The 24,600-nt window shown below is 50.4% G+C and overlaps 9 protein-coding genes across 9 annotated transcripts; 5 read left to right on the top strand and 4 right to left on the bottom strand.

The window, feature by feature from the left end:
• Positions 1-1,086: 1,086 nt before the first annotated feature.
• N7489_008125 (uncharacterized protein) lies at positions 1,087-2,080 on the top strand (the record flags this gene model as incomplete). The annotated part of the gene is made up of 3 exons (XM_056713875.1): positions 1,087-1,521; positions 1,580-1,791; positions 1,855-2,080. 3 exons carry the CDS (start codon positions 1,087-1,089, stop codon positions 2,078-2,080), a joined length of 873 nt encoding a protein of 290 aa, XP_056567590.1.
• Positions 2,081-2,638: 558 nt separating this feature from the next.
• Positions 2,639-3,539, top strand: N7489_008124 (OPA3 family protein; the record flags this gene model as incomplete). The annotated part of the gene is made up of 2 exons (XM_056713874.1): positions 2,639-2,698; positions 2,757-3,539. The coding sequence occupies 2 exons, from the start codon at positions 2,639-2,641 to the stop codon at positions 3,537-3,539; spliced, it is 843 nt and encodes a 280-aa protein (XP_056567589.1).
• Positions 3,540-3,865: 326 nt separating this feature from the next.
• On the top strand, positions 3,866-4,907 carry N7489_008123 (uncharacterized protein; the record flags this gene model as incomplete). The annotated part of the gene is made up of 4 exons (XM_056713873.1): positions 3,866-4,139; positions 4,193-4,225; positions 4,288-4,685; positions 4,749-4,907. 4 exons carry the CDS (start codon positions 3,866-3,868, stop codon positions 4,905-4,907), a joined length of 864 nt encoding a protein of 287 aa, XP_056567588.1.
• A 1,243-nt stretch (positions 4,908-6,150) lies between these two features.
• N7489_008122 (class I myosin myoA) lies at positions 6,151-10,178 on the top strand (the record flags this gene model as incomplete). Its single annotated transcript, XM_056713872.1, has 6 exons — positions 6,151-6,153; positions 6,217-6,453; positions 6,528-6,573; positions 6,628-7,818; positions 7,868-9,709; positions 9,760-10,178. The coding sequence occupies 6 exons, from the start codon at positions 6,151-6,153 to the stop codon at positions 10,176-10,178; spliced, it is 3,738 nt and encodes a 1,245-aa protein (XP_056567587.1).
• Positions 10,179-10,874: 696 nt separating this feature from the next.
• N7489_008121 (uncharacterized protein) lies at positions 10,875-11,915 on the bottom strand (the record flags this gene model as incomplete). The annotated part of the gene is made up of 3 exons (XM_056713871.1): positions 10,875-11,350; positions 11,410-11,607; positions 11,684-11,915. The coding sequence occupies 3 exons, from the start codon at positions 11,913-11,915 to the stop codon at positions 10,875-10,877; spliced, it is 906 nt and encodes a 301-aa protein (XP_056567586.1).
• Positions 11,916-13,204: 1,289 nt separating this feature from the next.
• Positions 13,205-14,866, top strand: N7489_008120 (cytochrome P450; the record flags this gene model as incomplete). The annotated part of the gene is made up of 4 exons (XM_056713870.1): positions 13,205-13,267; positions 13,323-14,441; positions 14,497-14,660; positions 14,713-14,866. 4 exons carry the CDS (start codon positions 13,205-13,207, stop codon positions 14,864-14,866), a joined length of 1,500 nt encoding a protein of 499 aa, XP_056567585.1.
• A 419-nt stretch (positions 14,867-15,285) lies between these two features.
• On the bottom strand, positions 15,286-16,156 carry N7489_008119 (uncharacterized protein; the record flags this gene model as incomplete). Its single annotated transcript, XM_056713869.1, has 2 exons — positions 15,286-15,417; positions 15,476-16,156. The coding sequence occupies 2 exons, from the start codon at positions 16,154-16,156 to the stop codon at positions 15,286-15,288; spliced, it is 813 nt and encodes a 270-aa protein (XP_056567584.1).
• Positions 16,157-17,066: 910 nt separating this feature from the next.
• On the bottom strand, positions 17,067-19,468 carry N7489_008118 (WD40 repeat domain-containing protein; the record flags this gene model as incomplete). Its single annotated transcript, XM_056713868.1, has 2 exons — positions 17,067-18,508; positions 18,556-19,468. Coding segments are annotated over 2 exons (2,355 nt in total), but the record flags the coding sequence as incomplete, so codon positions are not given.
• A 1,276-nt stretch (positions 19,469-20,744) lies between these two features.
• On the bottom strand, positions 20,745-24,458 carry chsF (chitin synthase CHS3; the record flags this gene model as incomplete). The annotated part of the gene is made up of 3 exons (XM_056713867.1): positions 20,745-20,830; positions 20,882-21,687; positions 21,742-24,458. 3 exons carry the CDS (start codon positions 24,456-24,458, stop codon positions 20,745-20,747), a joined length of 3,609 nt encoding a protein of 1,202 aa, XP_056567582.1.
• Between the last annotated feature and the right edge of the window lie 142 nt (positions 24,459-24,600).

Below are 24,600 nucleotides of genomic sequence, written 5' to 3'. Positions count from 1 at the left end.
TGCTTCAGGCATCACCGGGAGACAGAACCTCTGTCTCTGCTTTTCCTGCTCTCCTCGTCCGTCCCATTCATTACTGTTGGAATAAACTATTCCACTTAAGTACACAAAAACCATGGTTCTTGTTTCAAGGCTCTAGGGAAGCCATATCCCAGTTCGATAAATACACATACACAGTGGTTTCTCCATTGATTCTCATTGTATTGTTTTTTCCCATCAGAATGTACTGCACCCTCACCTCAAAGTCACCAAGGGATAAACAAGAGCACAGTCACAGCACACAAATATTTTACAGTTTGAACAAGCGCCTTATACATAGGATCTTGTACCCGTTGCATTGTATTTAGCGTGGTTACGATAGCCACCTGGAGAGTAGTATCGATTATCAGTGTTTGCTACTCTGCGATCTGTTGAGATCTCCATAGTCACCTGTCCCCTGTATTGGAAGACTTACAGCCTTACTTCCTTTTCTCCTCTTCACAGTCTTCACATCCACAACACAACATATTGTGACTCTCATTTATGATCTTATGTCCATTGTAGATCTTAGCACGATCAATGTAAGTTTTCCGTCTACAGGAATCTGCAAGTCTCTACTACCATCCGGACACTATAAAAGTATGCAAAGCATGTAATTGAACCTGAATGGTCAAACGACACTTTGACCAGCCACGAAGTCGGACCATCCTGCTTAAAGACACTATTATAACATCTTGATTGAGGATGGGATATCTTAGGATCGCGGGTAAGGATCTACCTTCCTCTATATGCTACCATATTATTTAATTGGCATATTGATAATATCTTATTTTTGGCATATATCTAATTACTATGGGTTTATCTGCTGGCGCACTGATGCTGAAGCGGGAGATTCTAGAGGAAGGTCGAGGAAGGGCTGTATGCGTAGCTGAAACTTGACTCTGGTCGGAAGAAATAGAAGCAAACTGCTCTCATCAACACTGAGTTCTTTCGACTCTCTTTTCACCTCACCACGTCCAGCCCCGATCGCCAAACTCTACTCCCCTCCTTCTTTCAAGTATTCTTGCAATCTTACGTCTCATTAATCGACACATCCCTCCTCTAGCTCAGATGGCACGCCAAAAGCGCAAATCGAAGACCGTCCTGAAGACATGGTCCCAATGGGCCACCGCTGCCAGATTGCACGGGGTGTTCAGATCAAGCATCCACAAGCGGAAGAACCTCGACTCAGGCTCGAAAATCAAGGAAGAACAATATCTTCCGTTGAAAGCTCTATGGGATATAGAGAGTCCCACTATGCGTGCCGCGCAGGACTTGAATCTTGGAGACTCCTTTGGTCAGGCCAGAGACTGGCTGGCTACCTTCGAACCGTTCCAAGCATACCTCGACACCATCGCCGACGATCAAACACCAGGCAGTTCTGAGATAGGGGTTTTCGAAATTCCTCGGGAGCAGCAGCGAAAAGTTTGCGAGCTTCTGCAAAGCAGAAGGGCTAAAGGCTTGCAAAGCCTTAACGAGGAGATCGTTAATTCCTCTCTCATTTCGGTCCTCATGGCGATCTGCAAAAAAAAACCCCAACGTCAAGGTTCGATGGATCCCACAGCGGGCTTCCCTGACCGCAGAATTCAGAGAGGCTCACATGGAGTGTCTCCTGGACGGTTTCCTTGCGTCAGAGGTCACGTCACAGACCGAGGTCATTATCGAGGCTAAAGCCGACCGTCGCGACAATCACAGTCCGGAAGTCTTTATGCAAGAAGCTGCCGAGCTGGTCGCTGCTCTCGTCACGGGGCCTCCTAAAGGCCTGACCAAGGACAGGTAAGTCTATTTGGTTTCATTCCGGGTCAGCATCCCGCAGAAATCAAGCGCTAATGTGCATAGATGTTTGCTGATTTCTCAGGATGGTGATGAACTGTACATCACCAATGCCTACGCCCTCGACAAGTACATAGCTATCATGCGGGACCGAGACAAAAATGCTATCACCAAGAACGACTTCTTAAGAATTCGACAATGGGGAGCCTGGAAAATTGATGAACGCGAGGAGATAGAGGATTTCGCTAGGCTAGTGCTGGCTATAGCCCTGCAGTCTAGCGCGGAGAACTAGCACTCTACCGATCAATCTTTTTCGCCCGCTTCTTTAGTCGCATTCCTCTATGTTATGACGACCTGACATGCATGGAGGTCGAATTCCCGGACCTAATTAGTCGAGGAGTGCACCCTTGTATTTCTTCCACACAATCCTTCTCTCCTTTCCTTCGTTCTCCCTTCCCTCTCTAGATACGATCTTTTGTTCGAATGCACTCGTTTCTCTCTCTCCCTTTGTAATTTGTGTGGAATATCATTGGCTATGTGTATACCAAGAAGCTATCTGTTTCTGTGCTACCAACAGTTTGTTCATCCCTCATATTGAATGATGGAGCTATATCTCAAAATCCCAGTAGTCGACGTATAGTTACTTGAACTTCACAAATATTCAGTAACTGGGTTTTTACTCCCAAGCAAATATTGGAAATAAGCCAGCCCTATGATCGCTGTACTCTTGGGTGAGCGCGGGCGGAACACGGTGCTGAGTAATCAACATGCGGCGCCCGGGCGTCCAGTGGAGCACGGGGGTAAGAAAGTGACTCGAGCTTAATGTGTTCACTCTCTCCATCCCCTAGCCATGTCGTTAACATTGAAGCTCTCCTCGTTGGTGATCCGGACCCTGTCCAAGCCAATCGCTGTAAGCTTGCGTCTCCAGTCCAACCTTGCCCAATTCATAGACTGACTGATCCACGCAGTCTCAAATCAAAGCCCAGGCCCGTGAACATGAACGGTTTCGCAAGGTCTGCGTGTCTATGGCACAAGCTCTTCACCGATTCGATATGCGTCTCAGACTAGGTACACTACGCGATACTGCCGCCTCACAACGTCAAGCCGCCGCCGCCGCCGAAGCTCGAAAACATAAGCCTTCAAGCCCCACCGTTCGAAACGAGGCCGAGACGAAAGCCGCAGAGGAGGCAGAGGCCAAGGCCAAAGCTGCGGCAGAAGAGGCAGCCAAGCCCCACCACTACCGTATCCGTCCCCTTTCCGAGTCTAAAGCTATCGAGTCCGGTGCCAACTTTATCTCTGAATCCTTCCTCTTTGTCGTTGCTGGAGGTCTGATCCTCTTTGAGTCGTGGCGCTCACGGAATAAGGAAAGCACCCGTCGGGAAGGTGTCGAGGGAAGATTGGCAGATTTGGAACAATCCGAGCAGGCGGCACGCGAAGCTCTGGTGGCACTAGAAAAGGAGCTGCTCCAGCTGAGAGCAAGGCATGGCGACTTGCCCAAGTTGCCTACGAAGAGGATTCTGTCTCCTGAGATATACGAACAACCCCCGGAGCCGGATACATCAGAAGTCGCGCAAGGGTGGCTCTCACGTATTTCCTCGTACATTTCTTTTGGTCAAAGTGCCGAGAAGACGACCGAGTCTGCGCCTAATACCCAGCCCACAACTGAAAAGGCTGCATCGACAACTCAGACTCCGGACCAGTCTGCTGCACCGGCTAGTCAGGCCCCATCATCTGCATCGAAAAGCTCGTGATTGCTGATTGATGTTCGCATAATATCTAGCGATATTCTATAATGTAAGGTTAGGCGTGCATTTGTTTTTACGTTCCGTCGAGATACCCCATTGAAAAGACCACTGGAAATAATATGAGAAGTGGTTTTGTTTTCGAGAGTAGGGGTTGCAAGGCGGAGTCACTTGATATTCTCTCCGCTCCTTCCCTGAAATGTACATACACACATCACGTCCATAGAGGCAACAACTCTTCTCACTCTTCTCTTTGATTCTCTTCTCTTTCATCGCCTATTTGCGCTTGACTCTTCTCTCCTCAATCGCTGGGTTCTAGTCTTGCTCTCCTTGCTATGTCTGCTCAATCTCCTCCTGACAACCTGCCTCCTTCTCCTCGCTCCGCCGCCTCCCCGCTCAATTCAACAGTCCCCTTTATCCCCGTATCTGCGCTCTCCCCTCAAACAACAGATAGCGAGATTCAACAATCTTCCTTCATATCCACTGTTGCAATGTCCATGCCTCCGCCAACCCTCGGCCTTCGGGGCGAATATAACCCAGAACTCCGAAAACGCGAGGAATGGGCCAGGCTGGCTGCTACACTCACTGCTCTGGAGACAATGAAAGAAGGTATAGTACTCTTATCCATTTACTCAACGTGTGGGGCTGACCCTATCTTCTAGCTTCGCCCGGGACCCCGAAAACTGATTTCAGTTGTGGGTTTCCTTGATTCCCTCAATTCGCTCACAAAATATCAAAACGCTAACTCTCATTCTAGCACTGTGGGCTGCTCGAGATGCCGACTTTAACTTCGAGCTTACATACCAGAACCGAACCGTGTCGGCGTTTGATGTCCATCACCAGGCGCACTCCGTCAAGCTGAATGCCCTCTTGCTGTCTCCTAGTCGACTGAAGGTACCTACGAGACATCGTACCGCAACTGCAATCCAGAAGTTCGCGGACGCAAACAAAAACTCGTTGGGGGTGATCGTGTACCTGATGGACGCGGGATCTTCAGGTAACGACCAGGTTGAGGCAGTGCAGTCTCTGGGTGCACTGCACCACTGCCTTTCGCTGGGCTTCTCAGAACCGCCCCCTGTCCTTGTTGTGTCTGACGCATCCTACCTCCTGGATTGCATTAGCGCTTATATGAAAAGTGTCTCACGGGCAAACTCGGTGAGTTACATGCGAATGACAAGCTTGCTTTGCGTTGGGCATCTGCTCATATATCACGATTAGGTCCCAGTCAACCCCCCTGGAGATAAACCGTTGTGGCCTAAATTGCCTGCACCTGCCCTCTCATCCTTTGCGGCTCCGAAAATGTCATTTCCAGCCCAAGACAAGAAGTCATCGTCGGACCTGGAAAAGAAATCAATTTCAGACCAGCAGAAAAAGTGATTCTCCATGCACGTGCATTTCGAAAGACCTGTTCTGTTGTCTTTCGTGGGGCAATATCTCTCATTCCAGGGGTCTGCACCTGAAAAGAGCCAACAGCGTTATATGAATTAGGGGTGGACTTTTTCTTCGATCAAGCATGTATGATTACACACCCATCTGTATCCATATCTTCATACCCTTTTCATCGCTTTTACTAGTGCTTTCCCCACTGAATATTTCTTCTGCTGCACGGGGAACACAAAACCTAGTCAGTTGCTTCCATGGGTGTGGCCGAAAAGGTTGAATCCTGCTGTTGTGAGTTTTAATACGAACACTTTACTTCCCCTCTCTCTTATGATTCCCTTACGACTTTGTGCCTGATTTAACTTCCTTTCATACTATATCCCCTGCGTTCGTGGAAGAGATGATCAGTAGTGAGTCCACTCATCTACTCACAAACAATCTGTGTTCTTGCCATGAACGATTCTGGTTCGTCGCGTTGAACATGCCGATGCACCGTCAGACGATAACACATAACACCAGCCGATTCGTTCATGAAGAAGCAGGGAGACCGTGAGATCTCACCGGATGATCTCTATGCCCTTGAAACTGCTAATCTGCAATCAGATTTTATGTACAACGTAGGGTGGCTAAGACAGCAGGTTTAGTTTCGCGGGCTTGAACGACATATATATGTAGTTGACCAATGAACAGCGGAATTCCGAATCGCAAGTACCCTCCACAGACGATGGCTTCAAGTTGTGGTCAGGTCGAAGAAAGTTGCAGTTAGGCAGGAGTATACTTGTCCTGTGAGATATGCCCAATGACGTCGGTGCATCTATTCTTAACCGCACGAGCCACAAGCCCTGACGCGTGGCTGACCGAAGAGGTTAGAAGAAAAGAATTGCCATGGAACCAAAAATTTAAACTGAGCAATAAGAATGCCGACTTAACAGATCATATTCTTAGTCAGGAAAAGTGATAACCAAATTTCGCCACCTGAGGCAGCAACGGAACCAGAAAAGGGACTTGTGGCGCAGTTGTTTGCTTCGGTTTGACTGGTTGTACGTAAGTCCGCCCCAGAGCCCTGGAGTCACTTCCTTAGGTTCCTTCTTACAATTACCTAGAATTGATTCTAGGTAGACTATTTTCCTATTCACTCCCAATTCCTGACACTTTACTTGTCACTAGAATTTCATTCAGTTGACAGGTCAGATTTCACATTTGTCGCCTGGGCGCGAGATCCCCGAGAGGTTGACACAAGATGGTAGGTGGCCTACTTGCGCAACGACCAGATAAGAACTAAACTAACCACATGATTGCGATATAGGGTCAGTCACGACGCCCCGTTGGCGGAGAAAAGAAGAGCCGCTTTGGGCGCTCCAAAGCAGTCGCAGATGTTGGCGATGGTCGACAAGCGGGGGGCAGGCCGCAGGTTAGGAAGGCCGCCTTCGAGAGCACCAAGAAGAAGGAGATCGGTGTGTCAGATCTTACACTGCTCAGCAAGATCTCCAACGAGGCAATCAACGACAATCTGAAGCTCCGATTCGAGCATGACGAGATTTATGTAAGGGATCGCTTTCGCACGCGGACTGCGGGGTTGTGCGCGAACAGGACTACAGGCTGACAGGAGACTACTAGACTTATATTGGCCATGTGTTGGTCTCAGTGAACCCTTTTCGAGACTGTGAGTAACTCCGCGAAGAGGATTTGGTTTCCTGCTTGCTAACGATGATCATAGTGGGCATCTACACAGATACTGTCCTCGATTCGTATCGTGGCAAGAACCGCCTCGAAGTCCCTCCCCACGTATTCGGAGTCGCCGAGTCCGCATACTACAACATGAAATCCTACAAGGACAACCAGTGTGTCATCATTTCCGGAGAGTCTGGTGCCGGAAAGACCGAGGCCGCGAAGCGGATCATGCAATACATTGCTAGTGTCTCTGGCGGCGGTGATTCGTCTATTCAGGAGACGAAGGACATGGTATTGGCCACGAACCCGTTGCTAGAGTCATTCGGTAATGCGAAGACGCTGCGCAACAACAACTCGTCCCGATTCGGAAAATACTTAGAGTTGGAGTTCAATTCCAACGGTGAGCCGGTGGGAGCTAACATTACGAATTATCTGCTGGAGAAGTCACGAGTCGTGGGACAAATTACGAACGAGCGAAATTTCCACATCTTCTACCAACTGACAAAGGGTGCCCCACAGAAGTACCGCGACAGCTTCGGTCTTCAGCAACCCCAGTCTTACCTCTATACGAGCCGTTCCAAGTGTTTCGATGTGCCGGGCATTGATGACGTAGCCGAGTTCAAGGACACCCTGGATGCGATGAGGGTGATTGGAATGAGCGATGCCGAGCAGGACAACGTGTTCCGCATGCTGGCAGCTATTCTCTGGATTGGCAATGTTCAGTTCACCGAAGATGACTCTGGGAATGCTACTATTAGCGATCAGTCAGTTGTTGATTTCGTCGCCTATCTGTTGGAGGTCGATTCTGCTCAAGTGAACAAGGCTTTGACTATTCGTCTGATGGAGACTGCCCGAGGAGGACGCAGGGGCTCCGTATATGAAGTGCCACTGAACAGGGTCCAAGCTTCAGCCGTTCGGGACGCTTTGGCCAAGGGAATTTATTTCAACCTGTTCGATTGGATTGTGGAGCGCGTCAACCAATCACTGACTGCTCGAGGTTCCATCACCAATTCCATTGGTATCCTGGATATCTACGGATTCGAAATCTTCGAGAAGAACTCTTTCGAGCAGCTGTGTATCAACTATGTCAACGAGAAACTGCAGCAGATTTTCATTCAATTGACTCTCAAGGCAGAACAAGATGAGTATGCCCGCGAGCAGATCAAGTGGACGCCTATTCAGTACTTTGACAACAAGGTGGTCTGCTCGTTGATCGAGGACAAGCGCCCCCCCTGGTGTTTTCGCCGCTTTGAATGATGCCTGCGCAACTGCTCACGCCGATTCAGGCGCGGCTGATCAAACTTTCGTCGGTAGGCTCAACTTCCTGTCACAGAACCCGAACTTCGAGGGTCGCCAGGGTCAGTTCATCATCAAGCACTACGCCGGTGATGTCGGCTACGCCGTGGAGGGAATGACGGATAAGAACAAGGATCAGCTGTTGAAGGACTTGTTGAACCTTGCCCAATCTAGCAGCAACGAGTTCGTCCACACGCTGTTCCCCAACCAGGTCAACCAGGATGACAAGCGTCGCCCACCTACTGCTGGTGATAAGATCAAGGCATCCGCGAATGACCTTGTGGCCACACTCATGAAGGCGCAACCATCTTACATTCGTACCATCAAACCCAACGATAACAAGGCCCCCAAGGAGTACAACGTCGGCAATGTCCTGCACCAGATCAAGTACCTGGGTCTCCAGGAGAATGTCCGCATTCGACGTGCTGGTTTTGCCTACCGTCAGACCTTCGACAAATTCACCGAGAGATTCTATCTCTTATCTCCAAAGACCTCGTATGCCGGTGACTACACATGGACCGGTGACGTGGAATCTGGCGCGAAGCAGATCTTGAAGGATACCCGGATCCCTCCCGAGGAGTACCAGATGGGTATCACGAAGGTCTTTGTCAAGACTCCTGAGACACTGTTCGCTCTAGAAGCCATGCGAGACAAATACTGGCACAATATGGCCATCCGCATCCAGCGTGCTTGGAGAAACTATCTCCGATACCGCATTGAATGTGCCATCCGCATTCAGCGCTTCTGGCGCCGAATGACCGGTGGACTCGAATTGATCAAGGTTCGTGATCAGGGACACCAAGTGCTCCAGGGCCGCAAGGAACGCCGGAGAATGAGTCTTCTCGGCTCTCGTCGATTCCTGGGCGATTACCTTGGGGTCGGGAATACCGGTGGCCCTGGTGAAATGATCCGCAATGGTGCAGGCATCAGCGGTTCAGACAATGTTGTTTTCTCTTGCCGTGCCGAACTTTTGGTGTCTAAGTTCGGTCGTTCTAGCAAACCTGTTCCCCGGATCCTTGTCTTGACAAGTCGTCATGTCTACATTGTTGCACAGAGCATCGAAAACAACCAGCTTGTTATTTCAGCGGAACGAACCATCCCAGTTGGAGCCATCAAGAGTGTCAGCGCATCGAATCTCAAGGACGACTGGTTCTCGCTGGTTATTGGGGCTCAAGAACCCGACCCGCTGATCAACTGTGTCTTCAAAACTGAGTTCTTTACTCATCTCACCAATATCCTGCGTGGCTCTCTGACTTTGAAGATTGGAGAAACCATCGAATACCATAAGAAGCCTGGCAAGCTGGCGACTGTCAAGGCAGTCAAAGATCCGGCTGCTGGAAATGTCGACACCTACAAGAGTAGCACAATTCACACTAGTGCTGGTGAGCCTCCTAACTCTGTCTCAAAACCTACCCCGCGGGCGAAGGCAGTTGCTGCTCGCCCGGTTACAAAAGGCAAGCTGCTTCGCCCTGGTGGCCCCGGCGGCGGCCCTTCGAAACTGTCTGAGGCTGCTCGCAGACCTGTACCTGCCGCCCAGCCTCTACCCCGGTCTACCCCACAGCCTGCCGCAGTACCGCAACCTGCTGCCCAGTCGCGCATCGTGCCTCAGCCTGTGGCTGCTGCCGCGGCTCTACACTCTCGCAACGAGTCCTATAGCTCTGTGAGGTCTTCTGGCTCCGTGAGGGCTCCTCCGCCACCTCCCCCTGCGGCACCTCCTGCAGCATCAAGAAAGCCCGCAGCAAAGGTCAAGTATGACTACACCAGCGACCGGGCGAATGAGCTTTCCATTATCAAGGGTGAAATTGTGGAGATTATATCCCGGGAAGGAAATGGTACGGCCCCACAGCACACTTATTTTGATCGTCTAACTAACTTGTCCTAGGATGGTGGCTGTGTAAAAACACAACAACATCAGCGCAAGGATGGACCCCCGAATCCTACCTTGAAGAAATAGCTGTTGCTCCCGCACCAAAGCCTGTTCCACCCCCACCCCCGGTGGCACCCCGCGCAACCCCCAGCCCTATTCCAAACGGCGCCGGAGCAGCTGCAGCCGCCAAGACCAAGCCCGCCCCGCCGGCTCCCCCGGCCAAGCGTCCCAACATGGCTGGACGCAAACCTGCACCCCCGCCTGCTCCCCGGGATAGCGCTGTGAGCGTGCAGTCGGGCGACTCATCAGGCGCCAGCGGCCGCGGCACTCCCAACAGTGCATCGAACGCTAGTCTGGCAGGTGGCTTGGCCGAGGCGTTGCGTGCAAGACAAAGCGCGATGCAGGGCAAGCACGATGACGACGACGAGTGGTAGAGTAGAGATGTGCATTGTTTATGGTCGGTCGCGGTGTTGGACATTTCTGCGCTTAGCATTGACCTTTTGCGTTTGTTTTCGTTCAGGGCCCGTGGCATGTGCATGTCCAGGTCAGCGAGTCATTGTTTTTCTCCCCTTGTTATTACATTGTGCAGTAGAGCCAAGTTCAATATATATACCGTTTCGCGCGAATCAATATCATACGGAAGGTTGTCATGTCATTCTGGATGCTGATCAATCTAAACTACAACAATATGGGCAGACTTTCGTTCACGATACATATCCTGACAAGAGCTGCAAGAATCTGTGTACTTGATTTCTGCCCATTCTTGGCCTTCCATTTCCGTTTTAGTGCCGTGACCTTGCAGACTTTGCTCACTGAGTAGAACTACTATCTGAAGTTTTCTATTGGCATAATATTTCAACGCCATATCGAGTCGTCAAAGTCCATCGGGGTGCTCACGGACTTAGATCCACTCCCTGGCCTGCTAAAGCGTCGTTCACGAGTGGGTGTGGAGGATAAACAGCACATTAACGGTCGTGCTTACACGTGTACCTTCTCCTAACGATCATCCCGAGGTCGTTCTGGAGTCACAGAATAAACAAACTATTCAATGCCATTCATTCTCATAGTGGTGATAGTACACAAAACAAAACATACAAAGAGAAGATACCTGATCATAAACAATAGCTGGCCTAGTACCCACTCCGCTGATCAGCATAACTGGGGTTCTCATTCGATCGCGTGACTCTAGGATCAAGCTTGTTCAGGGGGTCCGGGTTCTGGCTACCAGTTGGCTCCCTGACACCCGCGGTGTTGCTACTACCACCAGCTGCGTTACCGCCGAACTTAGGCTCAGCAGCACGGTTATCCAAGCCCGGCTCGTCTTGCAAATTCGTCTGGCATGGCATGGCGTGGCTGGTAGCAGAGTGGGATTTGTGCTCTTGCGTAGAGGTCTCGTGACTTTCCTCGCTAGCCCAGTTACCCTTGGAGTTGGAATTGTCGGAGGGTCGGGACTGGGAGTTTTTCTCCCGCGTCGATTTGTTATAATCATCTTCGCTAGATACGTGATTGTCGACACCTTGAGTGCGAGGCTGTGCGTGGGCTACGTTGCCAGGGTCATTGCTGGACATTTGGGGGTTGGTAGCTCCAGAGGATTGAGCGCGGTTGTCTGTATATACATAGACTTAGCCTGACTTTCAGGGCCCAGGGAAATTTAGCTTGGCTTACCCATATCACTATCGACACGGGGATCCATCTTGTTTGCCAACTTCGAATCATGAGGACCGGAATGCATGTCGCTTGAGCCAGCCCTAGCCCTTGTTGAACCATCTCCGCCCATTGCTGTCGATCCAGAGGTGTTGGGTTCAGAACGGCTGCCCCTACTTCCCATCCCAGTACCGGCTGGGTCAGCTGCGCTGTGGGTGTCTATACTTCCAATCAGCATATAGACCGTAGACCAAGGCAGAAAAACTAGAAAGAACAAATGTGCTAGGAGACTGACCATTGAACTTGGAGTCCCGATAGGTACCAGGCTCGTTGCCAGATCGAGGGCCAGAGCCATAAGAATCTTTAGAGTTCATTCCAGAAGATGGGTTCATACTAGATGTGTTGTGCTGATCCGGATTCGATCCTGCGGTCCAGGTATCTTCTTGAGCAGGTGGGCCGTGGGCTCCAGGTGCCTCCTTTTCATGGCCAGTCATTGCATCCTTGACCTTGTGTACGAACTTCGACATGGTAGGTGTTGGCCTGTAGAAAAGGATTAGAAGGTGATCTGAAATAAATAATATTTGATTGAACAAAGTCGAATTGTGTTATCTTCGAAAGGCCATTAACAGCGGGCTTATATATCTCTTGACCATGTTTCGCCCCAGTAAGACTCGTACTAGATTGGACTTTACTTGATATCCAGTAACGCCATAATGTGGAAGTCATATGATTGTAAAAAAAGATAGCGAATACAGACATTGGCCACTCAATCTGCTTTCCATGCTTATGACGTGGAAGACAAGTTCAATGATTGTGCGAAAGTCAGCATAGCTATGAATGTCATCTGCTCAGGTGTCGTCATATCCCTTCCTAAAAGTGAAAAAAGAGATATCAAGGTAGCAAGTGGAAAGGTAAGTGGAAAGATAAAATATCCGGGGGAATACGAACTTGGCTTGCCATTCCGTGGTTATCTATATTTCATCTACAATTTAGGTTTTCAACAACAAACAGGATATCATGAAGAGAGACGGAGATTGGGGTTCAGTTACTCCGTAATGTGGCATTGCATCCTTACAGACGTTGATTAGGAACATCCCACTCAACTGCAGTGGACGTAGTTCGTAGGCCACTCAACCCAACCTATAGGATCCAAATGCATATATGTCAACCAAAACCACTAAATTAATTTCGACTAAATCATCCAACATGCATCTCTCCTGTCCTGTTTCATATAACCCGTAGGTTTGAATTCTACTCAGAGAGCCTGACTCTGAGCTAAGGTAGGAAAGTCCCCGGCAAAGGAAATATACGGATAGCTACCTAATAAACCCTAAGCCTAAACCCTTTACCCGCAAACAAGTCTTTGTCTCCGTTTATTTCTGGCAATATAATTAAAGCTTCAATTTTGTTAATTGCATAAGTGTGGGATAAGATACTAATTTAAGCAATGGCACACAGAATATCTCCAGGGGGCGAGTTATGCATCGAGCTTATCCCCAGTTTTGGTGGCATAAAGCACTCCCGTCTCAACGGCCGACATGCCGAGATCCTGCAGCATCACGTCGATCAGTCACAATGGCTCTTGTATGTGCATTTATCGCTCATAGTGCGCTGTAACTCCGGTATACATCGTTGCAAGCCGAAACTGGGCTAGGTGTCAAATATTAGCACGATCATAACTATGCAGGAAAAGGGCTGCACAATCCAGCATGACAATAGTACCAAGGTCGAGGTGTTAGTATATAGACTCCCAAGCCTTTCTTGTTCCTGCCATCCCAATTCCCTCTGACCCAGAAGAACATTCTTCTAATCCAAAATGCTCCTTCAATCCGCTTCAAGTTTGATTCACGAACACTACATTTCGACCATCGCCGCTTCGGTACACTTACTACTCCCCATCTACTACACCAGTCTTGCTAACGAGCTCTGATTAGGTCCTACTAGTATTGGTCGCACAGTTCTACTACCAAGTCTTCATCAACCCTCTCGGCAAATATCCCGGCCCAAAATTTGCAGCTACATCACGGATCCCTCAAATATATCATACCTTCAAAGGTGACCTACTAGAATGGGTTAGTGGACTGCACGCAAAGCACGGCGATGTAGTTCGTGTGGCCCCAGACGAGCTGAGCTATGCAACTGGCGAGGCATGGAAGGGAATCTATGGCCATGCCTCAGCAGGGAAACCAGTTACGGAGAAGGATACTCGATTCTACGGTCCATCATTCAACGGATCTCCAGAAATCATCCGGAGTAATGGACCCGATCACGCCCGTTTCCGCCGGAACTTCTCGCATGCCTTTTCAGATCGCGCGCTTCGGGAACAGCAATCATTGATCTGTGGATATGCGGACAGTTTAGTTGGCAACCTCCGCACAACGATCAAGGAGAACCCGAAGGCGAAAGTCAATATGGTGCGAATGCTTAATCTGACGACGTTCGATATCATGGGTGATCTGACCTTTGGTGATTCGTTGGATCTGTTAGCTGGAACTGGTGATACCAGTTGGGTGTCGGCCGTTTTCGTCAGTGTAAAAACAAACTCGTATCGCAGACTGGCTCGCTACGTCCCTTGGACTGCTCCAATCGCCAAAAGGCTTATTCCGAAGGAGCTGGAGCAACAAAGTGTCGCTCATTACCAGGCCTCCCAGGAGCGTGTTGACAAAAGGGTGGACTCTAACCGTACGCTGCAAAAGCCGGATATCTGGGGTATTGTCATGGGTCAGAAGGAGGACCTCCGTCTTACACGCACAGAGATGTATGCCAATTCCCAGGTTTTCATGGTTGCAGGTACAGAGACCACCGCAACTGCGCTAAGTGGTCTGCTCTATCACCTTCTGATGGCACCTGACAAGATGAAGATCATTGTAGAGGAAGTCCGTGGGACTTTTGACAAGGACTCTGATATTGACATGAAGACTCTGGAGCATATGACATATCTCAATGCGTGCATTGAGGAAGGGTTGCGCATCTACCCTCCAGTTCCAGTTGGTCTGCCTCGCGTCACTCCCGATGAGGGGCTACTTGTCTGTGGAGAACATATCCCAGGAAGAGTATGTGTTTCGGTTTCCCCGATGGTTTATCTCTAACATTTGGATGGTATAATAGACCGCGCTTTCGGTTCATCACTGGGCTACCTATCGCAACGTTCGAAACTTTAGGCTGCCAGATCAGTTCATTCCTGAGCGTTGGATTGACGATGAGTTTGACTCGGATAATAAGGCTGCGTTCCAGCCATTTTCATTCGGCCCTCGCAACTGTATTGGAAAGAAGTGTGTCCTCGTCCGGCTCTCTCCTCGTTCTACGTGGCTAATGATCGAATAGTCTGGCATACCATGAAATGCGTCTCATTCTGGCCAAGGTGCTGTATAACTTTGAGATTTCTCTTCACCCAGAGTCTGTCGGTTGGGAAAAGCAGAAAACCTTCTTCTTGTGGGAGAAGAGGGATTTAATGGTCCAGCTGAAGGCGAGAAACTAAAGAGGCATGGCTCAGAAGGGCTTTGGAATTTGATTATCTGACTCTATATCTCTCTAGTTAGTAGAAACATTACTAAGAAGATATCATTCTTCGCATCTAGAAATAGCATCAGCCAACTTAGCCTACGCACATTTCAAGTATCAATCGAAGATTATTTATCGTCCCATAAGTGCTCCCCAACGTATTGGTTACCAGCAATGAGGTCTAAAGTGATATTCTGGAAGGGCTTCTGCGGCAACCCTAACAGCACTGTTCCGAAGCTACGTGCGGAATGATATGTACAGTTACATTTAGTCTATACAGTATGCGTCATCTTTACTTCGTTGATTCCACGGATTGTATGTTCCTCAAAAAGCGACTAGCGCATTAAATCGGAAAGAGAAATGCCAGATATATCTGGTACACAAGCAACTAAACATTTACAGGAACTTGCTAGCAAGACTCATAAGCCCGCCACCACCAGAACTACCACCACCGGACATCTGGTTCTTCATGTACATCTTAAGCGCCATCTCAGCAGCGGAGTTAACAGCAGACTGCTTATCCCCAGACTAAAAGAACCATTTAGTACCATCATCCCCAATCAAAAGAACAGGAAGAAAAACATACCACATCACCCCCAGAACCATTCTTCTCATCCCACAACTTCCCAGCCTGAGCCATAGCAAGCCCAATAAGCTTATTCTTATCCATGCCACCGCCACTGCTACCGCTGCTCTCATTGCCACCAGCAAACATCTTCAAAGCCTGCATAGCAGCACCGGCACCAACGGTATTGGAATCATGCTTCTCGTTCGACGAGCCAGAGCCGTACATAGCCTGGTGGGCATTCGCCGCCTTTTCCTCGTCGACGTCGTTGTCGTCGTCGTTGTTCTTGCGGTCCTTGAGGAAGTTCAGAGCACTGCTGAAGAGGGATGTATCTTCGTTGCTGTGGTGTTCCTGTGCGTGCATGGCGGCGCCGCTGAAGTCGTTGTCGTCGTTGTAGTTGGAGTGGTGGCTGGAGGAGTTGTTGCCGTAGCCTCCACCGTGGGATTCCTGACGGCCGTAGTTGCCCTGGTTCTGGTTGCCGTAGCCATCGTTGGAGTTACCGTAGCCACCGCCGGATCCGCCGTAGGAGTTGTTGTTGTTGTTGCCGTAGCCCTGGTTCTGGTTGCCGTAGCCCTCGTTGGAGCCGTAGCCACCTCCCGATCCGCCGTAGGAGTTGTTGTTGTTACGGCCGGAGAAATCCTCGTTGTTGTTGTAGTAGCTGTTGCTGGCGCCGCCGCCGTATTGGTTATCGCCGTAAGACATGGTTGGATTGCCGTTGGGTAGGTAGGAGAGGGAGATGGAGATGGAGATAGGGTGGTTTGAGAAGAAGATAGGAATGGGGATGTGCTATGGATTTAATAGGAGAACCGGGAGAACGGAATGGAATGGAAGAGCTTCAGCTCAGGTTTGACGAGGAGGGGTTGCGGGGCTTTTTTTTGTTGATCATCTCCCGTTTTGGGCGATTCGCTGTTCGATCGGATGGGGTGGATCGGGGCTGAGGTGGCTGAGGTGACCAATCAGTTCTGGGAGGGGGTTTTGATTGGTTGGTTTGAGAGGTTGACTATTGGCTGTGGCTTGTTTTCTGCGTGGTTTTGGTGGGTTTGGTGTGGCTTAGGCGATAGTTCGGAGTTTATCTGGAAGAACTTGGATGTGAGCTCACCTTTTGCTAACACACCTGCGCTCGGTGTATGATGGAGCAGAATGGTCTAATAATAAAAATGCAGAAAATGGATGTATAAGCACGGTCTCCCTTACTACTACATCATAGGCTGTACAAGATAGAATGGGCATCCATGCAGGTGCCCAGATGGTTAGTCCGAATAAGATGACATGACCGGATTATATGTAACCCGAGCTCTGCAATCATGTGACTCGATCTTTAGCATTCGGCCCGACTAACGGAGTCGGGTTGGATTAGAAGCAGATCTGACTGTCATGTTCAACGAGAGCTGGGTATAACGCTTTATTGGGAAAACCAACAACATATAGTGTGCTATTTGTCCATCATGAAACTCTAAAAACGAAAGAAACGAATATAAAGATCCTAACGCCGTAGCCCAGGGTATCAGATGCAGATGAAAAGGCGCAAAGAATACCAACCCATAAACAAGAAATAGAAAAGCAGAGAAAGACAGAACCAAAAGACAAGACGTATATCCCACCAAGAGACAAATCAAAGAATCAACGCATCATGCTCCTCATCCGACAAATTCCTCAAAAACCTCAACCCCCTCTCTCTCTTACTCAAAACACACCTAGAATCCACCCCCAACTCCTCCTCCGTAACCCACTCAGACGGCAAATCCGTCAACCCAACCCGCTGCCCCCACTGCCTCCGCTCATACTGCATAAACCCACCGAAATGGCGATCCGTATTAGCAACCCAGATCTCCGCCCCGTCAGGCGCATAATCCGCGCCACCAATTTCACCAAAGAAATCATGCACCTGTCGCGAGCGGAAGAGCTGCGCATCGACGATAGAAATCCGATCAGCGGGCTCGGTGCAGAGGAGAGTGCGTGGGCCGCCGCCGACGGGGGAAAAGCGTAGCGAGCGGTAGCCCGCGACATCCGAGTCGATGGTTTCGAGCGGACGCCAGGTGCGCGCGTCCCAGATGATGACGGTTTTGTCTTGGTTGGAGGTTGCTATGTGGCGCATGTCTGGGGACCAGGCGCAGGCGAAGCCGAAGTCGCGGTGGCCGCGCAGGGGGTGCACTGGTCGGCCTGTGTCGGATTCGATGACCCATGCGTCTGGTGAGTCGCCGATTACCACGCGCAGACGGCTGTCGGGGGAGGTGGCGGTGCAGTTGATTGGTTGGGAGAGTTCTTGGTCGGAGGTGAAGATGTTGGTTTCCGTGTCGAGGATGCGGAGGTGTTTGTCATTGGAGGCGAAGACGCCGGTTGGGGAGGGCCCGGTGCGGTTGGGAATTATGTCGACGTGGTTCGTGATGCCGTCGTTGAAGTCGGGGGTTACTAGGCCCTTAATACCAGGATCGGATCCGCTGGTGCTGCGTAGTGCGTATTCGCCGCAGAACCCGCCTGCGATTGTAAGGCCGTGTGCTGTTTTCATAGTGGAGATTTTGACCGGTCCGAGGAAGCCTGATTCTGGGTCTGGCTGGCTCATGTCGATTATACACCGTGCGTCGCCAGTGTTTGGGGTCCATGAAAACACTTTCGAGCGGGAGGCGAAATGTACGGTGTTAGATGCAGGAGTCGACATCAGATTTCGAAGCTGGAAGTGCTCAATAGAAGCTTTGTGTGAAGTGTGCATGGAACTCTCGCGGAAAAAGGTTTCTAGTTGTGGAAGGCGCTTGGCATGGCCCAGCTGCGAGTAGTCCAAGTTGTGATACGAGGTATACCAGGCGTCCCGCACAGCTCGTGCATCTGACCGCGTCACTCGCAGGGTTTCTGTCCACGGGATCTGCTGCAGGTCATAAAAATCGCGTCTCCATCCAGATGGCCGAAAAACCTCCAGTGGCGGTTTCCAGCTAATCATCTTTGAGAGTGGGCGGAGCTGTGGTGGAATTCGACTCTCAGAATGGAATCCCTGGGGAATTACGTTTATTGACACCATCCAGCGTTGGATGAATTCATCGATAGTGAGATTCCGCTCGTATGCTAGAGGCAATTAGCTAGGCTCGTATCTCGAAGTCATAGCACCTTACTGGATGTGTGGATTATAGATGCGGGGTGTGGTCCACCGAAGTCCATTTGATCCTCGGTATAGTTTCCCAGAGGTTCTGTAATAGACAAACCAATAGTCTGGGGCAGGTCCACATCGATATCGTCGTAACTTATACTGTTATAAAAATCATCCAGGTCGCAGTCCGGCATTTCGGCTTCCTGCGTCGGGCGTGCCTCGCGCTGGTAATAATACTCCTCTTCGTCCGGATAGAACCGGAGAAAGTCTCGAAGCTCATCATCGGACGTCGAAGACGGCGACGGCTTATCTTCCATGGTAGCAGACTCGTAATCCATAACCATGTCCTTCTGAGCCTCCTCGAAGTCACTGTCTGGGGCGATGGCGATATTTTGCCGGCCGCCAGTGCGGTGAAGCAAGTCCCGGACAATAGTTTCCATATCCACGTCGCCACTCGGGTTCGAGCCAAAGGCGAACCCTGGTCCAGCCGAAGGGGTACCTCCCATTGCAGATTGTTGAAAACGACCACGATGTCCCGGCAGCAAAGAAACCCCCGAGTCCAAATTCCCATAATCCGGGGGACCGCCAGCACTCGTAACAGCGTTAACGACTTCCGACACCATAAGGTCACCGTGCGCATTATCCACCGCACGTGGGTACTGGGACACAGCAGCCAGAGCTGCAACGCCCACGTCATGTAAACGCCGATCGATCTCGGAAGTCATATTCGGCGAAGTAAATCGGTCGGTAGAAGATGTATCTGAATCGCGAGTGGAGTTCAAGGCCGTCGCATCGTCTTCCCGACCAGACGGCCCATTCCTAGAATGTGGAGGTGGATTCATGACTCGGGGAACTGGAGGGTCGTCGATATCACATGACACATGGCGCGATGCGGGATCTTGCGAGCGGGCAGGGTAGTCGGAGGGGTTATTCGCGGAGCTACAGTTGCTGGAATCGAGCATCGACCGCCATGGACATCCGACTCGAAAAGTGATAAGTTGGACCTCGGATGCAGAGTCTCAGTGTTGGTTGCCTATCCGAGGCACCGTGCAGCAAGGCGGGACGGATGATCACGTCCCAAAAGGGTCAAATGGGCAAGGATGACAGGTGGCGGTCGCACGGAGGAAAACAGTCCAGTAATCAGGAAGCCAGAACCAGCTTACCCACAGTAACACTTTCCAGGATTCTTTTGCAGCGATCGGTGTCGGAGAGTTCAACCCCACACTGCAGTGGCGTTGATTTCCAAGTCCTCGTGGTTTAGAGGGAAAAGGCGGAGAGCGGAAAGCGGGCGAAACAGAAATGCCGAGTTCAACCGAGGGGTGTTGTTAAGACGAAGCCGTGAAATGAAGCCGAGAAAGAAAAGATGGTAGAGGTTAAAAATCCAGAATCTTATAATAGGGTATGACTGGGCTAGTGGGATATGAAACACCGATAACAGTGGGCTGATTCAAAGGGAGGAGGAAACGGTAGACTTCTCCGGAGCAGATGCAAGGAATCCGAAATGGAAGAAAGGGATATTAACACTCTCATGCAGTCAGATGGGAACGTGGGGAGGAACGTGAGGGTTGACATTCTCCACCTTATCTCGGGGAGATGTTATAAAAAAAGCAATGATGTAGCGAAAAGATGATACATCGCATATAGAATGCAAGGATTCAATAATATTCATCCACTTCTTCCATTTTATTTTGGAAGATCAGATATTCAAGGATTAAGCAGATTAAAATTCTAAAGCCATCTCATACATTGGAGCCTCGCATATGTACGAAAATAATGCAAGTATATACTGCAGATCCCGGACAAGCCCGGTGACTTGCGCTTTGATCCTGTTGGGCACAGCTTGGGCTGAAGTGACCTGTGAAAAGCCCCAATCTGATAGTTCATGTCGGTTTACAGGGTTCATGACGCTATTGCAATTACGCTATGTGGATTGATATGGCGATTTATTCATCAACAAGAGGAAGAAGTTCAATCGATGTACAAGACAGTAAATGCTCGAAATAGAAGGGGGGAAAAGAATAAATCAAGATATCAGCATTCGTGAAAATAATCAACTCGTCAGTCGTGCAACGCCCGCTCTGAATTATATTATAAGAATGTCTGAACGCCGGTATGTAATATGTAAATGGTACAATAAATCATGTGCATCCGGAAACATCGATAAAGGTGAAGAATGAAAGCAAAAAAGAACAAGCGCTATCGCTATCGCTTTCGTTAATAATGTGAATACGTCTCATACTGTGATGGATAAGGATCCGTCGAAGCACGGGGCTGTGACCAGGCACTGCGTAGGCGGCGTTCTGACAGAAATATTAGAACACATTTATCAATCGCATTCAACAAAGACATACCTTTTTCAAAATCACGCCACCTCTTCATCGTGATCTTCGTACTGTCAAACTCACCCTCGGCATCGCCGTGTCCCTTATCCTTCTCGCCCGCGGTCTTACGGGTATCACCCCAACTGAAGTCATCGAACTTCCAGAATGCATACATGGGCAGAACGAAGTTCCAGATCGGAAGCGAGATGAGGTAAATTAACATCCAGAGCACATAGACGAGTCTGTGTGCAGTGACGACGATCAAAACACCTGGCAGACCCAAGACCAGAGCGAGCAGAACCAGAGGGATGACCTGGACGGGTTTCTTGACGATGGAGACGACTACGACGTAGATGGTGAAGGAGATGGCGGCGGGCAGGACGAGGGTTCCGACAAGCTCGATGAAGATAACGAACTGCATGCTGAAGCAGAAGGTTCCGCACAGGTCGCGGACGAGGACGAGCTCGAATAGATTGTGGACGGTACTGTTGATCCAGCGACGACGTTGGGAGAGCAGGACTAGGAATGCATCCGGAACGACGGTTTTGCAGACGGCTTGCGGGACGAAGATCTGCTTGCGTTTCGGGAAGGTCTTGAGCATCAGGGTGGTTAGGTAGCGATCCTCGCCGAGAAGGAGTAGGTTCTTCTTGTGTAGGGTGTCGACGACGTTTTCCGAGTAATGTTCGACAATGTCTGGATTTGCGAGAATGGGCACCCAGTAGTTCTGGCCACCCTTCGGGGCTTTGATCCGGTACATGGTGAAGCATCCGGGGAGACAGGTCACACCACCGAAGACGGATTCGAATGATTTGGCTTGGTGGTGAGAGATGAAGTATCTATCGAGCATTAGTTACTGTGCTAATTGCACCATAATACGGCGGAAGACTTACTCAAAGACCTGGATCATTGTTACCCAGCTGTCTGTCTTGTTGGCGATCTTGGTTTCTCCACAAAGACCCATGATTTCTGGGTCCTTCACCATGGCCGAGATCATGTGCGTCAAGCTGTCTGGGAACACCTTTGTATCGGCGTCAACCATGAGAACAACCTCGTAGAAGTCCGGCGCGATGCCTGTGACATTCCACATGCCATTGAACATCTCGAATTCGAGTTCCGTCATTCGCTCGTCGAACATAACCTTCTGGAGGAAAGACATGAGAATGATCTGACTGTCGCGCTTGCCTCGGTTACCAGGCTTTGACTGGGTCGACTCCTGGGGAGTTCCGCACTTGACAATCACCATCATGGGAACACGCTGCTGCTTCTCGACCGGGATGATCGAAGTATCACCGTAGTCATAGAACCCAGTGTAGACCTTGGCCATGTTGTGTCGCTTGGAGCCAGTAGCCACAGCTACGTAGGAGTATGGCTCGACCTCTTCCTTGGGAACAACGGGGTCCTTGAGCATACCCAATACAATATCAGGGGTGGAAAATTCCTCTCCTTTACCCTTGATAATACCATCACAGATGACCAAGATCGTTTTGTGGCTGTTCGGGTAGTCGGTCATGGCGATAGAATCCAGAGTCGACCTAATACCCTCTTCACCTTCAGAGTAGCAAGTAATCAGACAAAGACTATGAGCCAAAGGGTAGCCGAATGGCTGCCATTCAGGTGGAGGCTGAGGAACGACAGCCTCGTGGATGAAACCAGCGGGACCCAAACCCTCGTGATCCGTCGATAGTGTGGCGTAACCGGGATCTTGCTGACCCTGACTGGTAGGAACCAAGCTAGTCCGACTGGCAGCCGGATTATGCCGGGAGTTGTCGGCGCTGAGAGTACCCCCACTACCGCTGTGGCTTAGCTTGTACATAGTACCGGGGGTGGAGCTGGGCATGAGTCGAGAAGTCGAGTTCTGGCTAGCCATCGTCACATACATCGGCTTTTGCTTGCTACCGGTGCTGCTGTTGACATTGTACGGGCTCGAGAAGCGGGAAGTGGTCGGGAGGAAACTGGCGCGTTTGCTGATGCGATCCGGAATGATTGGTTCGGCCATTCGTGGAGCGGGCCGATAGATGTCGTTGGACCAGTCTTCAATCTGCTGATTGCGAGTTCTGGCGTCAGAGGCCATACTCGTGCTCTGCGCGGCAAATCGGGGTGCCAGGAACCACTGGAAGAGCAGGGCGAAACCGAACTTGACACCCACGATGGAGAGAATGAAGATCAGGGACACGTAGAGCACCACTTTCGACGCGATACAGCCAACGGTATCGGTATCAATACTGCCCACTTTGATAATCTGCGCCAAGCACTTGCCAATCTTCTTCTCCTCGCCGCTTTGCAGGTAGTAGGTAAGATCAACGCCTCGGACATGAGGGTTGGTGCGGAGCTCGTCGAACTTTTCGGGGTAGGAAACCTGGCTACGGTCGAACCAGGCGAGAAGGTCGAGGTCGAGCACGTTTCCGGAGTATATCGCCAGATTTCGACTCTTGTTCTTCGTATCCTCCCATGTGTAGTACACATCCCCATCACTGTTCAGCGAGTAGAAAGGTTCACGGGCTGCCTTGCTAGTATGGCAAGCCCAGCCCGTGTAATGTTCAACGGTCAAATTCGGCAAGGACGAACCATCCTGGTTGAAGGCCGCACAGGGAAAGTACCATCCCATATCTCCAGCGGAGTTCGTTGGAATATCCCCATCAGGTTGAGCAGTGATCAGTCCTTTGCACGCGCCGTTGACCTGCTGGAAGAAAAAGCTCCCATCTTGTCCACCATACTTGTGTGGCAAGTCATAGATGACATTCGAACCATCCGGAATACCAGCGACAGCGATGTGTTTCGAACCGGCCAAGTCATATGCCTTTCCATGGAAGATCATGTAGTTGGAATTGACCTCGTTAACCTTCAACCGAACCGGGGGCGAGCCACACACCGTAGCCGTGAAACCGAAAGTCAGGAAACCGACAAAAGCGCCGATCATCAGAATGATGCTGATAAGGCCGATCTTTTCCCGCCAAGCACTGCGCTGCTCTTTCTGTGGCATACCGAAGCATTTCAGCACAAAGTCCGGAATGAAGAATGTGAGCACTGCGCAATATGTCGGCCACAACTCGGGCGGGCCGGTTTGCTGTATAGCCTCGTGGCGTCTACGTTCATCCGCAGCTCCTTTCGATGACCTCCGCGAGCCTCTCTTCTTCTTCTTCGAACGATGTCTGCTAGGAACCCGCTCCATGGGCTTGTTGACGTTACCCCGCGCGCCGTATAGACCGTCCTTGCTCTTATCCATGCTGCGCGAGCTGTTCGTCTCCGCCTCGCCATCTCTGTTGTCCAATAACGGATCGTTTCCTGTCGACGAGGGGAAAGTGGGCATGTGGTTTGATCGCTGACGGTAGTGATAATTGGGTTGATCACGGTCATCCTTCCTGCGCTCTGGTTTGACCATGCGCTTCTTGTGTCTCACCTCGCCCCCCCGATCCATGCGCTCTTCGTCCGTGTCCATTGCTCTTCGATGGCTGGAATGTCGGCGGCGGTGTCGGTGGGAGGTGGAAGTGGGGTCGTCACTGTAAGTGCCCGAGTCGATATCCCGTCGACGGCGCTGAGAGGGTTCGCGAAATGCGCGGGCTTCTTCACGCCGGGGCGAGGGCTTGCCTGGCCTCTGCGGCAAAGACATTTCGCTCCTATGAAGGTCCCTGATGTCAGTCAATCTAGACTTTCTGGGGTTGCTTGCTTGTTGGATCTGAATCTCCAGTCGGCGCACTCACTTTGATTATTTTGCCGCTCATCAGCAGCAGGTTGTGTGGAGTAGACTGTTC

Source organism: Penicillium chrysogenum (genome assembly GCF_028827035.1).
Source record: "Penicillium chrysogenum strain IBT 35668 chromosome Unknown utg000004l_segment0_segment0, whole genome shotgun sequence".
Lineage (NCBI taxonomy): Eukaryota > Fungi > Ascomycota > Eurotiomycetes > Eurotiales > Aspergillaceae > Penicillium > Penicillium chrysogenum.
This window is presented reverse-complemented; position numbering and strand designations above follow the sequence as displayed.